General features: G+C 38.0%; 2 protein-coding genes across 7 annotated transcripts; one reads left to right on the forward strand and one right to left on the reverse strand.

Annotated features, from left to right (window-relative positions):
* Positions 1-1,118: 1,118 nt before the first annotated feature.
* LOC124391514 (serine/arginine-rich splicing factor 7-like) lies at positions 1,119-11,965 on the reverse strand. Of its 5 annotated transcripts, XM_046858126.1 has the most exons (9): positions 11,837-11,965; positions 7,320-7,500; positions 6,627-6,803; positions 4,489-4,563; positions 3,806-3,883; positions 3,062-3,115; positions 2,907-2,951; positions 1,445-1,480; positions 1,119-1,309 (listed from the first exon to the last, which is right to left on the reverse strand). In XM_046858126.1, exons 1-9 carry the CDS (start codon positions 11,862-11,864, stop codon positions 1,255-1,257), a joined length of 729 nt encoding a protein of 242 aa, XP_046714082.1. In that variant the 5' UTR covers positions 11,865-11,965; the 3' UTR covers positions 1,119-1,254. The 5 variants fall into 5 exon arrangements, 3 of the variants coding, with proteins under 3 accessions (XP_046714082.1, XP_046714084.1, XP_046714085.1); XM_046858128.1 differs by lacking the exon at positions 1,445-1,480; XR_006926996.1 differs by lacking the exons at positions 1,119-1,309; positions 1,445-1,480; positions 2,907-2,951; positions 3,062-3,115 and adding exons at positions 4,711-4,760; positions 5,052-5,530 and having other exon boundaries at positions 3,843-3,883.
* A 34-nt stretch (positions 11,966-11,999) lies between these two features.
* Positions 12,000-13,521, forward strand: gemin6 (gem (nuclear organelle) associated protein 6). Of its 2 annotated transcripts, none has more exons than XM_046858130.1 (3): positions 12,000-12,138; positions 12,235-12,367; positions 12,952-13,521. In XM_046858130.1, the coding sequence occupies exons 2-3, from the start codon at positions 12,240-12,242 to the stop codon at positions 13,319-13,321; spliced, it is 498 nt and encodes a 165-aa protein (XP_046714086.1). In that variant the 5' UTR covers positions 12,000-12,138; positions 12,235-12,239; the 3' UTR covers positions 13,322-13,521. The 2 variants fall into 2 exon arrangements, with proteins under 2 accessions (XP_046714086.1, XP_046714087.1); XM_046858131.1 differs by having other exon boundaries at positions 12,026-12,120.
* Positions 13,522-13,886: the final 365 nt, after the last annotated feature.

Genomic DNA, 13,886 nt, shown 5'->3' on the forward strand with positions numbered 1-13,886 from the left:
CAGCCTTAGTCCTGAGCATTAGACAGTCAGAAGATCAAACCCCCATTAGCTCTGTAAACAATCCTTTAATGTGATGACCGGAAATATACAGTATAATATATAATGCCATTAAATGAATAAATGACCCTTATTCATTAAATAAATGTCCCTCATAAATGTTGAGTTTGTGAGCCTCTGAAAGCCACATCCGCCCTGCTGTTCCTCCATCAGAGTCGCATCAGCTCTGATCCACGCACAGCTCGGATCACATTAGGTGGCTGACATTTTGCCTTCAGCTAATGGGGCTATTAAAAGAACGCAGGCTGTCTCTGTGGCTTAGCATCATGATAGAGATTAAAAGAAAGAAAAAACAAAACTAACACAGCTGCACTGACTCACCCTTTTCTTTTCTATACCAACTGAGACACAGCAGCAATGGGATGGAGTTGGAGAAGGGAGGGGTAAAAAAACTCAGTCTCTTTAAACAGATGTTGTGTCACTTGCTAATGCAGTTCCCACCTTATCAAGATTAAACACACGCATACACAACCCTCTCACTCTGATCACGTGACATTTTAAAAGAAGAACAAACTGACCCTTTTTCATTTGATCTGTTCTTTAAACTTAAACTGTTCACCTCTATAATGAGAGCAATGCTAACAATTTTTGTTAACAACATATGACTAGTGTGAACAAAGAATTCAATAAGATCCAGCATGCAAACCAAACATCATAGAGATGGTCAAGAAAAACAAAATATTACTGGGTATTTGTGTAGGCGAGCATCTGAAGGCAGCTGCATCAACCCACTGAGATATTTCACGTGATCTGACATTAAAATCGACACCACAGCACCACCTATGGGCAAGAACTGAACTGATGTTGTTCAGAATAAGGAACACAGGTGCAATTTTGTGAAATGTGAACTTAATTTAATAAGTACATCCAAAAAAAACCCCAACAAAAAACACAAAACATTCCAAACCTATTATGTTCTGTAAACATAATCTATTAAATTCAAATGAGAAATATGCGAGGATAAAATTATTTCTTACTTCTATACAAACACTTCACACAAAAGGTATTTCCTGATTTCTTATCTATTGAATATAACGCAACACCAAATGTAGCTTTCTGATTTACCTGTACTTCTGTAAACAATGACCATGTTGGTCATGTAAACAAATGGGGGAAAAATAAATCTTAAATTCCAAACAGAAATGCAAACAAGGGTAGAGTAAAGGGTGGGGAAAAAAATTGATAAATGATGGATCCTCAATTGTCTCGCTCTGGGCTCTTGCTTCCGACAGGGCTTTGAGAAGGGGACCGACTGTATGAATGAGAAAAACATAATGATTATAAGAACAGACAGCTGATTTAGTGTGCATGCACAAGACATAATGCCTTCCAAAAAATGGCAAAAATCAACCTTTAACCCAACTTTTATTTGAAGAAGGAAACCTACCTTTGTTTCTGAGGTGATGCTTTAGATTTGCAAAGGCTGAGATTAAAACAAAAACGTTTCTTCGTTTTACTGAGGAATTACTCATGTGGCTTTATTTTCTTTTCTTATCCTAATGGGGGGGTAAGCCTCTGGCCCATGCAAAATGATAAAGTGTGCCATGCAATACAGACAATCTGATTTTACAGTTCTTTTCAATTTTATACCTCAGCGCCAATGAATTCTAATATCTGTCTGGTGATGATTAATTTTCTGTAACATCAGCTTTGACAGTGGTTCAGCTGCAAATCCCAAATGTAGATTAAGGCTATTTTTATACAGCTCATTTTCAGGGACTTGTATGGAAGACGCGATGTAATCTTCAACCTAATCATAAACTAATTAAAAGATAGATTTGAGAAATAATGTTTGTAATGTACTTAAAGTTATATTCATTCATATATACTGAAGCATGTTCTACGTGTGTGTTCTGTTGAATGGGTTTTATTTGCTGATTTGGCCTGCGGTTTTTAGTCTTACTTCTTAAGTAGAGGAAAAAATCAGGAAATGTGAGGTGACAAAATTAGTGTCATATTATGGTAAGCAGCTAGCCATGTTAGTTAAAGGGGGTGCCTAGACCTATAAATAAATGAAACGTCAAACAAAAAAAAGAAACTTTATAACTACTATGTATGTTCTATATTTTCTAATTAGAAATATTATATTTATATATAAAAAACAGGCTTTTCATGCCATATATTGTCCGATAAGGGGTTAATCTTTCCTCCTATAACACAGCATATTAGAATGTGTAATAGAATCGCAGAGGATCTAGTAGTGCGTCTAAAGACTTAGTGATCAAAGAGCACACTAATGCATTTGATTTGTGAATTTAAAAAAAAGGTGGTATAAGACAGAATAGATTCATTGCGGCATTTGAATGAAATTTGAAGAGAGATTGAGCTTCTCATGAAGCAACTGAAACAATCACGTGCTCCAAACTCATACAATATAATGGCTTGTTTTTAAATAAATACTTGAAGAAATGCTGTTACAGAAAACTTTTTCTTGGTAACATTATCACTCGGCATGTCACTTGGGTTTTATTATGCATGTCTGTTTCTGAGCACACCCTTCAATTAACATTAACCTTTGTTTATTTTCAAGGGTAATGAAATGCTTAGATCTGTTTGTTTATCCCAAATCACTGCATATAAATGACAAGCTCTTTGTGTTTACTGCAAAGTAGGACACGCAAAAGGTCAATATTTCTTCAAAACAAACAGAAGTAATGCTTCAAGCATTTAAGCAGCTATATATATTCCCTGGAGTTCACCTAGCATGCAGAGGTACGCTGTTCGATCATTACAGCTCATTGCATGCATATTTTAAATCAAGGACTTCATCTCCAAGCCCAGCTAAGCATAAAGAAATGTGTCATGACAATATTGTGTGTGTGTGTGTGTGTGTGTGTATGTCAGATTACCTCCTGGCTGCAGAACCAGACCGGGATCTCGCCACAGAGCCTGATCTGCATTTAGAAATCACAAAATATATAATGAAATACACAAAGTAATCAAATCTCTAAATCATCTAAACAGTACTATCTGAGGAACAGTTTCATTTGGTTGTGTATTGTACCTGCTCCTTGGATGAGAGGCAGAGCGAGAACGAGATCTGGATCGCGATCTAGACCTTAAAACCACGAAAAAAAAAGAGAAAATTAAATCATTCATTCATGAGATTTTTTACTTCCCTCTGAGCAATCAGGATGATGCTGATGTTGCAGAAAATTAACCAGATTTATTGTCAAGCACATTATATTTTGAAGATGGAAGATAAAACACTGAAATGGGAAAAAGACTGATACCTAAGGCTGGATTACACTTGCTCTCAACGGCGAGTAAGCAAGATGGCTGCCGCCACATCCTGCGGTCTTTTAAGTGTTGCTTGTGTACACCTTCAGAAATTTGTTACACTACAGTTTTTCTATTACGTTTAAGTTTATTCGAAAAAACCTCAAACCTACCAAAAAAAATACAATTAAATGTAAACTTTGTGAATTGAGTGATTGTCCAGGTCAACAATCACAACTACGGCAAAATGTTTAAACAAAGCTCGCCAGCCTGTTTAACGTCACTGTGGATTGAAAAGAAAATGTACAGTTCGTCTTGTAATACAGACAAACAGATGGTCCTGGTACAGATTTTGTAGCCGAGTTGATGCCGCTTTTCCTCTCAATCTACATTACATATGTAGGTAGCGAGTGTGTGAACAATGCTGCTTGTCTTTCTGCTTTTTCTGCTTGTACAGTCTTCTTGTGTCACATATTAACAGGCTTTTAGTTGCTAAAAACTCACTCTGAAATGTTACACTGGGACTCACCTAGACCTTCTGGGTGTGCCAGACCTGGACCTTTTCGGAGAGCCAGAGCGGGAGCGTCGAATAGAGAAGGACCTCGACCTTTGGGGGAAAAAAAATAAAAAATAAAACACTAGCTAGTCTACAATTATGCCTGAAGTACCTGCCAGAAAACATTTGTGTTTAAGCTAGAAATGTTTATAAATGGAGGCGGTATGTTAGTGGTTAAGGTATTGCACTTTGAATCCCAAGTTTATAACTTTAAATCGCAGCCATGCCAAGCTGCCAACACTTGGGCCCCTGAGCAAGGCCCTCAACCCCATAGCCGCTCACTTGTATGAACAAAATAAACGCAAGTCGCTCTGGATAAGGGCCTCTGCTAAATACTGTAAAATATGGAAATGTAAATATAAACAAATACTTTATATGTTTGGTCTTTTGCAGTGACTATTTTAGAGAAAGTGTTAATAAATAAATAAATGGAAAATAAACTTATCAGATGAAACGAACAAGAGCACTCCGTTAAAAAGAACAGTGCTACATTTTTACATCATGCATAACCCTAGGAATATTACAATCCATATCTTCATGATATCTGCATTGAGGTTGGCCATTATGCCAAAGTCTATAAAATTGTAGAAAAAGAACACATAATCAGAATGTTCCAATATGTATTTTTATAAACAACCACACCCACACACACTCACCTCCTGCCTCGGCTCCTACTGCGAGAGCGAGAACGAGAATACCTCCTTCCACGAGAGCGTGAGCGAGAACGAGACCTGCCCAATCCGCGGAAAAGGCCACAGAGGCGGAGGCGTGGATGAAAGGATGCAATGGGAAATAAAAGGCTTTTAGTAAAGACTTTACAGAGAAACCATGAAGAAGACATACAGAAATTACTTCTGTCTCTGAAACTGTCCCTGCACCTCTTCCTACATCTGCTTACAGCATTCTGCACCTTTGCCACTGGCCTTACCTAGCATGAACGGAAAAAAAGATACAGTATTTCAATTTAGCACTACATTACTTACAGCAGTCAACTTTTTAAAATGTATTTCTTAATTTTTTTTTTACAGGACCCCTGCATAAAGAAGGTCTTTCTCATACTTAACCAAAAAAAAAAAAAAAAAAAAAGAAAGAAAAGAATACTGTGAAGACAGCTTATGATATTACACATTACGTTTGACTAATTTCAGGCAAAGAAAATCAAAATAAATAAATTAGAGAGAGAAAGAGAAAGACACATTAATTGGTACTTAAAATAAACCTTGCAAGTTTGCAGGTCGACCCTCTTTGGAACCGAGGTCTAGCAGATCTAGGCGATCTAGAAGTATCTATCATCAGTCGACCTCTGCATCTAGTCGTGTTCTTCGCTTTCTAACGATGATCGCACTGACAGCCAAATCGCTTGATTGAGACTTGATAGAAGTGTGCGAAGTGCTTTGTCTGGCGAGGTCTCGGTGCTCTCGTTATCAAAAGCGTGGGCCCGAATTGATAGTCAAATTGGCTCAGATTGCCGATCAGTCGGGTTTGGAGTTGGGGGGAGGAGGGGTGGGGCACACATGCATACACACGCACTTATGTGTCCCCAAATGAAACGATTTGCTGCAGGTAGAAGTGGCAGGAGACTTAGAGAGAGTCTGGCTGGTCACGCCCTGGTCAAAGCAGGTGACCGTAAGTGTGGCATTTGCTAGAAGATTCATGAAATCGTAAAGGGTCGTGACACTCTGAATCAAACGATGAAACCTGAAAGGTTTTGACCAGGTGAGTCATTAAATAAAATCGCACACAACATTTGAGCATAATATCAACCTTGAAAGTAAAACAAACAACATTGATATAGCTATATATGTATATAGTGGTTCACCGATACATTGTTCATACATATATATGGCATATATTTAGTCAACTCATCACAGGATGGCCATTATGAAGAATCACAGTTGCTTTATATTTAACACCTGAGACCATGTCATTTAAATGGTGCTTTAAGTTTAATTAGAAAGAATTCATTCATTAGGTAGTCAATTAAATTATATAGTTCGTGTTTGCAATACGTGGAAGCTTATAAATGTGAGATTGGTTTCATAGGTCTGTTTTACATCATAATATTAATTACGGATAAATATCAAATAGGGATATTCTTAAAGCGTATTTAATTAAGATAAGATACTAGCCACATGCTGTCTGCTTCGCAAATCTCTACATATCTATGTGAGCGCTTTTCAAAAACAAATCGGTCGACCACCATATGTATATACAGGTGCCAAACAAGGAAAAAATGAGAGCAACATCAGAAATTTAAACAATAAAGAGACATGTAGACACTCCTGTGTGAGAACCTAGCTCAAAGCATATAGATAATCTGAGATTATATTTACATCAAAACACAAACGTAAAATAGTCGTATAAAGCAGTCGTTTCAAATACAGTAATCCTCCGCTTTACCGCGGTTCGAATCTCGCACCCCCAGGTTTATCGCGGAATTGCATTTGCCACATGACTAATTTGTTTGGCTGATTTTCCCAGTCTCTCACGGATAGCACCATAGACCAAAAAACGTATAGTTTTTATGTTGAAAGAATGAAATTTATTAATAAAAATAGAATTATTCATAATAAAATGAAGTAAAATGTTAATACAGTACAGTATACAATAAATAGCATTTTTGGGGTGGCGTCCGTTTATCACAGTTTTTTCGTCTATAAACGGTGGATTACTGTATTACTAAAAGTATGTTACAGGTTATGTATGTAATGTATGTGCTGCATTACATATTGAGTATTCATTAATGTGTAGATGTGTTGAATGGGTGGTGGTAGATGCTTTGGCTGTTCTTTACCTGCTCCGTCTGCGGCGACTGTAGCGATGACAGTCGTACGCGTAATGCCCCTTCTCACCGCACTCATAGCAGCGGTCGTTAGGGTCGAAGGGGCGCCGAGTGGGTGGGCGGTCGTAACGGGAGCGGCGTGGCATACCTGTTGATAACTCCACACGCACACGGGTTCCACAGATCACTCTGAAAACGGAAACGAGCATAATGTACGATGATGTGTATCAAAAGGAGAACAGTTCATTTTCACTGATCACTTGGGATTTAAAATGTCGATATATCTTGAAACCTCTGGTTCAAATAAAAGCTTATTGTCCAAGTTTTACTAATTATATTAAAATTATGACGTTAATGATTAGGAAATGTGAGCAGAAGAATTAAAGCAAATCTTCAATACAATTAATAAAGGTAATTCATTGTATTAATGATTTGCTTTAATTATTTTAAATAAAGTCTTGCAGACAAAAATAAGGTTATTTTCATCTTTTCATACTAGACTTGCTAATTGATGATTAATAACAAACCAGTGGCTGTCAATTACTGACAAACACTATTTGCTAAATGATAAGAAAGCTGACATTTTGTTTTAGAATAATTGCTATAATTAATCATAAAAAATGACCCAGTCTGCTATAGAAGACCTTGGTTCTGTCATAACAGAACAGCTGAATGATAAAGCGACCTGTGCATGTTCGCACTTACTTGCCGTCGAGGCTACGGACGGCATCCTCAGCGTCTCTGGGATCATCAAACTCCACAAAGGCAAATCCTGGAGGGTTTCTGGCAATCCACACAGTTCTCAAAGGCCCATAATAACCAAAAGCCCGCTCAAGTTCGCCTTTCCCTGCACCGGTGCCCAGGTTCCCCACATAAACTTTAGTCTCTACAAAAAATATATAGATATATAAATGCTGTAGTTCAGACCAGTCTAACCTTTAAGCCTAGTCTAGACATAGTAAATCTGTCTAAGAGGGCTCAAACATAGCTTTGCTTAAGATTTTACAATAAAAAATAAATGCAGATTAAATTATTCAGGGATGGAGAGTGAATCTGAGTCCTTACAGATGTTCTGACATGTAAATGTGATCATTCTGCATGACAGCCAGCTGCATGCAAATGATGAACTATCTCTGCACTGAAATAGCCTTTATATATTTATTCACTGTATATACTTTCATATATACCACTTGTTGTAAATATGCTAGATAGTTATCTGCACTTTTGCACGACTGCTACATTTTGCACTTCTGGTAGATGCCAAACTGCATTTCGTTGCTGTGTATATACCTGTACTATGCAATGACAATAAAGTTGTATCTATCTATCTATCTATGAACCATGACCAAGCAATCTAATGTACATCATGTGCTCACCTTTTCTAAGTAGCAGATGTTGTCATCATGCCTAGCTTATGTTCAGATGCACAAAAAAATTTAGCAACACATTTAAAACTGAGCTTTTGCAGTGCAATAACTAATAGCCATGTACAAACAAAAGTGAGCTGAAGAAAATGAATTAATCCCCATTATAACAAAGTAATAAAACAAAATAAACCTCTAAGGTTGTATGTGAACTGTACTGGCATACCTCCCTAAAGCTAGCTCAAATTCAATTTCTTTACTCACATTAACTTATAAACACAAGGGTAAATTGCAGCCATGAGAAATTAATACAATAGAAACTTTCACACAAAATTACTATATCATTCAAACAGTGGTTCATCAAGCAAAACAGGGCCTGAGAACATCCAGGAAAAATTACAATACACGTTTGTAAAAAATAAATCGAAGGGTCCGGCCACCATAATTAACTCAGACACAATGTGTTCTATATGTGGGATATTCAGAAATAAAAAGCACTTTCGCTTCAAAGAATATTTCTAGATATCATTCCACTGATTAAGAGGAACATGTAGTTTGTGGAAATAGTCAAGAAAAGGACTAAGGAGTAAAATTCCCTAAATCTAACAGAACTTTAATAAACCTTATAAAGCTGCAGTGTTTATGTAAATAAGAAACAGGACTCATTCGCCAGCAAGTCTGTTCTAAGAACAGGATTCCTCAAAAAAAAAATTAAGAGGCGTGGCTACAATGTGTGTCAGTCACAGAAAAAGAGGTGTGGCCACTAAGCTCTTTGAATAAGAAAAAAAGTGTGGCTACAATCAATGTTAGTGCAGCAAGAGGTGAGCATGACCTTTGTGTTTGCAACCTAACAATGACAGTATCTCTGCAATGTCCGACAAATTCAGAGAAGGCGTCACTAGATTTTTTTCTCAGTAAAAGCAAACATTATTACTGCATTAATCAAGACCAAAGTCAAAGTGACAGGTGCAACAAAACCCAATGATTGCGGTTTGATTTTGAATATCTGGAACCACTCACTGGGCAAAGTGGCATTTTGCCAACCGAAAGCAACCAAGAAACTACACTGAGCCATATGGTTGGGATTTGTGGGATTTGTTAATTTGCCAAATGCCACTAAATACCAACATTTACAGCCCTCTCAAGGAAAATGATGAAAGTGTCCTGGCACTCCAGCTCCTAAAGTGCTAAAGACCACGACCGGATTAGAACAAAACCTGGCAGCAGACATAAAGCTGTGCAGGCAGAACACAATTTCTAACCAGTGAAACAGTCTGGAGATGAATATGCCTAAGGGCTCCATCAAACTATGTGGAAAAGCAGAGCATTGAAAGACCGTCACATCACAGATTGCACCCAAGTGAGTGAAAATCTCAGGAGGTGTTTGTGATGTGGTTCAATTTAAATAAGAGCCTCCACAGCAGATGATGAAGCTCCTCATAGTAACAGAACATTACAATAAAAAGGTAGGTAGGTGTCAGTAGGCTGGGTAGACACTAGCTGACACACTCTCTTCTGTTTTCCTCAAGGTTTCTTAGTAGCATGAGTGATATGCAAGTTGAGGCGAGTTTGGTGGTCCAATCGCAATCGTTTAAGGAGAAACATAGCAAAGCGCCTGGAAATCGTTCATTTTATATGAGAACTGTTCATTTTCGTCACACAAAGCAACTTTTACTGACAAGAAAATGGACTGAGAGTGGCATGCAAAATGTAGACAAAAGCTGAACTACATGTAAATGAGAAACACCACTAAACCTCACACAACTGACTGAAAACAGAGAAACATGATTGTGGTTTCATACATCCAGACAGGCCTGGTACTTTAAGTAAACAAATACTAAAAACAACTACTTAGACATGAGGCGGTATTCTATATTACACATAATCTATGTCTATTTGGAAATAAACAATAAACTACTGAATTTTTTTTACTACTTTTGACTGAAAAGGTCATCACAGTCATCAGAGATGTGAAGGTCTGTCTGGAGGTTTAGAAGTCGATCTTTTCTGTTTGCACCAGTGTGTGACAGCTTATTTCCTCTTCAACAATATTCCTAATCTGAGATATTCAATTTACTTTTATTTACAAAGCGCTTTAAAGACTAGCTCGGGGGTGGCCAACCCGTGGCTCTCGGGCCGCATGCGGCTCTTTGGCGGGTTTCATGCGGCTCTTACGTTCATATCGATGTTTGTTTTTTTTTAATGTGCGTGTTCGCTTCGCTTCAGTTCAATACGGTATTTTTAAGACTGCGATGATTTTGCCCCTTCTGGGAATCTTTGTGGTATTTTCATCTCACGCACATGCGCATTTGACGAAAATACCGTAATAAACTCAAGCGAAGCGAACACGCACATTAAAAAAAACCCACAAACTTCGATATGCAAATTGTTTACTTAAATTTTAAATAAACAATGTGTCAAATTCGCTCTCAAAATGGCAGGAAAAAATGCACAGCAAAATGAAGCTGAACACAGGACGTTTTTACAGAGTGGGAGAGTTTATATTTATTATGTTGAACGTAATGGCAAGTCATTCTGCCTTATGTCAGGCGTCATTAGCGCATTTCAAATCTTCAGCACCACTTCAGCTCACTCCATGCTAACATCAACCAGGAATTTCCAAAAGAGAACAAACTTCACAAACACAAGTTGGTCACTTTGAAAAGTCCGGCAAAAAAAGCAGATTTCAGTTTTCCCAAAAATTTTGCTTTGAATTTGGCTTGGAACGTTGCACAGGCTAAAAAGCCATACAATGAAGGGGAGTTCGTTAAATAATGCCTCAGTGAAGTTGTTGAAATATTGTCTTCTGAAAACGACAAACTAAAACGCATGGTATCAGACGTCCAACTGTCCCGCCACACTGTTGAACACAGAATATCGGACATTAACACGGCTATTGAATCAGTTGCACTCTGACCTGGAAGGCCAGAAGTCCCACTTAGCAACATGCATATTAAAAGAAAAACGCTATTGTAAATTATTATATTTTTGATTGTGGACTTGGTTGAACTGAGAGTGTGTGTGTGTGTGTGTGTGTGTGTGAGAGGAAGGGATGGGTGATGTTCATGTGTGCCCATGTGTATGATGTGGCTCTTTGCGGTAACACAGTAAAAAATGTCTCTGACTGGTTGGCCACCCCTGCACTAGCTGCTGCCACAAAACAAGTGTAGGTCAAGTCCAGAGGCGACATGGGTGCGGAAAATCTCCCAGAGAGGACACAAAAAACAAAACATTACATCTTTTTTTATCACACTAAAGTAAAAGTCCTGGGATGAGCCCAGATGTTGTGATTAGAGCAGCAGCTACTGGGTACAGTGGAGACTGTACAGTCTGCAGTACCAAGGAAATAGTGTTCAATTTTAAAATATATATTGTCGTGTATATGAGCAAATAATCAAATGTTCTGTGTGTACACAATTATTTTCGACTTGCAAATTAGTATTAAAAATAGCTGTGTAATAGAAGTTAAATAGGTGTGAAAATGGCGCTGTATGTATAATAGAATTGCTCATAACATTAGCGTAGCTGTTCAAAAACAATGGCTAGTTCCTATCTATTTACAACATATAATTAATATTTTTTATTTTGTTATAGTTTATTTGTTAATTATGTTTGTGTATATTTATAAACAAATTTAACACGTTGTGTTTATGGTTGTAGACGTTTTATTTTGTAATAGCTTATAAGCTAGCTGCTCAGGTCCGCACTCGAAGTCGCTTTCGGGGGGGTGAAAAAACCGTGCGCGCGCCGCAGTCGGCCATTACACGCGCGCCATGATGCTACCCGGATATTGTTCATATTTATTTATTTATACGTTTATCAGTAAACACGCTACGTGATATTTACACGCCAGCTTACCTCCTCCGTGACGACCGTATCTGGACATCTCACTACCTAAACACAATCTGTTGGAAAGGGAACGTTACAGAATGACAGCTGGAAACGGAACCAAATCAACGAGAAATGCGTGTCACATTGAAAAGTGTCCGTGCTTAGCTGTTTTTTTTTTTTTGTAGTTGTGGTATTTGTAGTATTAGTACCCCACTGGTAATCTATGGCTCAGAGAGTTTAAAACCTCAATATCCCACAATGCACTTCTTGGCCACGTTCAGTCTCCGATACGTTCAAGCGTCTTGGAAGCGGTAGTCGTTTTTTAACTGGTAGATTGTGATTATTATATGGATTATATAGGAAAGTTTTTGCTCCTTTTTTTAAAATGTTATTAATAACTCTTCCTTTTTTCGACATTTATTTAGGAGAAATGGGGGAATGGTGCAGCATGCTGCCGCAGGAATGGATTGCATTTGTGAACCAGGAGGTAAAAGTGACTACGCAGGATAAACAGCAGTATGAAGGCATTGTGTTCACTGTGGATCCTGTTTCTGGCAGGTATTTACTCTGATCTACACAGTAAGAAGAAAGTCCACTCTGAAACACGTGGATATCATTCTGCTGAACTGTTTTTATTGACTCTAGTTGCCAGTTTGATCGCTGATTTTGAATGTTTGTTATTATTGGTAGAAGTTTGTGTCCTTTGCTGATGAGGATGTCACAATTAGTGTTTTATTTCCAAGCCACGTCTAATGTATTTTATTAAAAAACTAATGCTACCTTCAGTTTTGTCACTTCATTGAGTCAGTGGACTCTCCCACGTCTAAGGTTAAGGTGCTTTTATATTTATCACATGTACATTACAGCACAGAGAAATACTTACTTCACATATCCCAGCGATGTTAGGAAGCTGAGGTCAGCAATGATACAGAGCCCCTGGAGCACAGAAGGGGTAAAGACCCAAAAGTGGCAGCTTGGCAATACTGGGGCTTGAACCCAAAACCTTCTGATCAGTAACCACAAGCCCCATTTGATCTTCCCATCAACCACAAAACCAGCCATTCAAAAAAAGAGATGCCTTTTTCAGACAAGATTTTTTTTGTGTGCGTGTTTGACTAATACAAATTCTTTTCCCTCACCAGCATCGTTCTTGTGACCTTCGAGGAGAAAAGAAGTGCCTCTGTGAAGGTCGTCTTGGGTCACGCGGTGAAAGACGTCCAGCTCATCAAGGCAGGAGATGATGATACAGATAGGAAAATGAAGTCTCTCTTTACACCTGCTGGTAGTCAGGAATTTAGCACCGAGGAGCTTGAAGAGCGTAAGAAGGACCTGCGAGCGTGGTTGGAGAAGAACCTCATTCCCGTTACGGATGAGGGTGACGTCCTGCGTGTGGCCAATGTTCTCACCATCAGCGCTCCTTACGACTCTGAGCAGTGCAGTAGCAGCAATGAAATCATTCTGGCGAGAGTGCAGAGTCTGGTTGAAAGCAAGCCGGGACGAGAGCAGCAGTAAGAGCTCAACTCGTCACATTGTGTCCTCTCTGTGAGAGGTCATGAAGCCCATGTGTTCCTCTTTCTACTGAGGAAGATTTCTAATGCACTGGACTTTGATTAAAACACTTGCTGCACTGACAGGCTGTTATGATTTTTTTCACGATTAAGTGTCCTAATTTACGAATCTGGATATGAATAAATCATTCAGAGGAACGTTCACACACAAGAAAATCTGCATTTATAAAAAGTTTAAAATAATTCGTTTAGGTCACTACTGTGAACCTCATTTATTAAACTCAGTCTTTTCCTTTTCCACTATTTGAATTTGTATGGTGATGAAATAAAATTAGATCAATCTTGTAAGAAATGCTATTAAAAATGTTTAATACTGAGTAATTCTTTTTTTCCATTCCACCATGAGTTTTGATGATGTGAATTAAATGATTTATATTTAATTTACATATATATCATCAAACCATTCAGTGGTAGCTGTGAACTGGGCAGTAAACTATTTCATTACTAATATTACATTAATAAATATTTTACATAATTCTGTGTAAGTTATATGTACAGTTGTGTGTGTA

This window comes from Silurus meridionalis, chromosome 9 (assembly GCF_014805685.1).
Source record: "Silurus meridionalis isolate SWU-2019-XX chromosome 9, ASM1480568v1, whole genome shotgun sequence".
NCBI classification, from domain to species: domain Eukaryota; kingdom Metazoa; phylum Chordata; class Actinopteri; order Siluriformes; family Siluridae; genus Silurus; species Silurus meridionalis.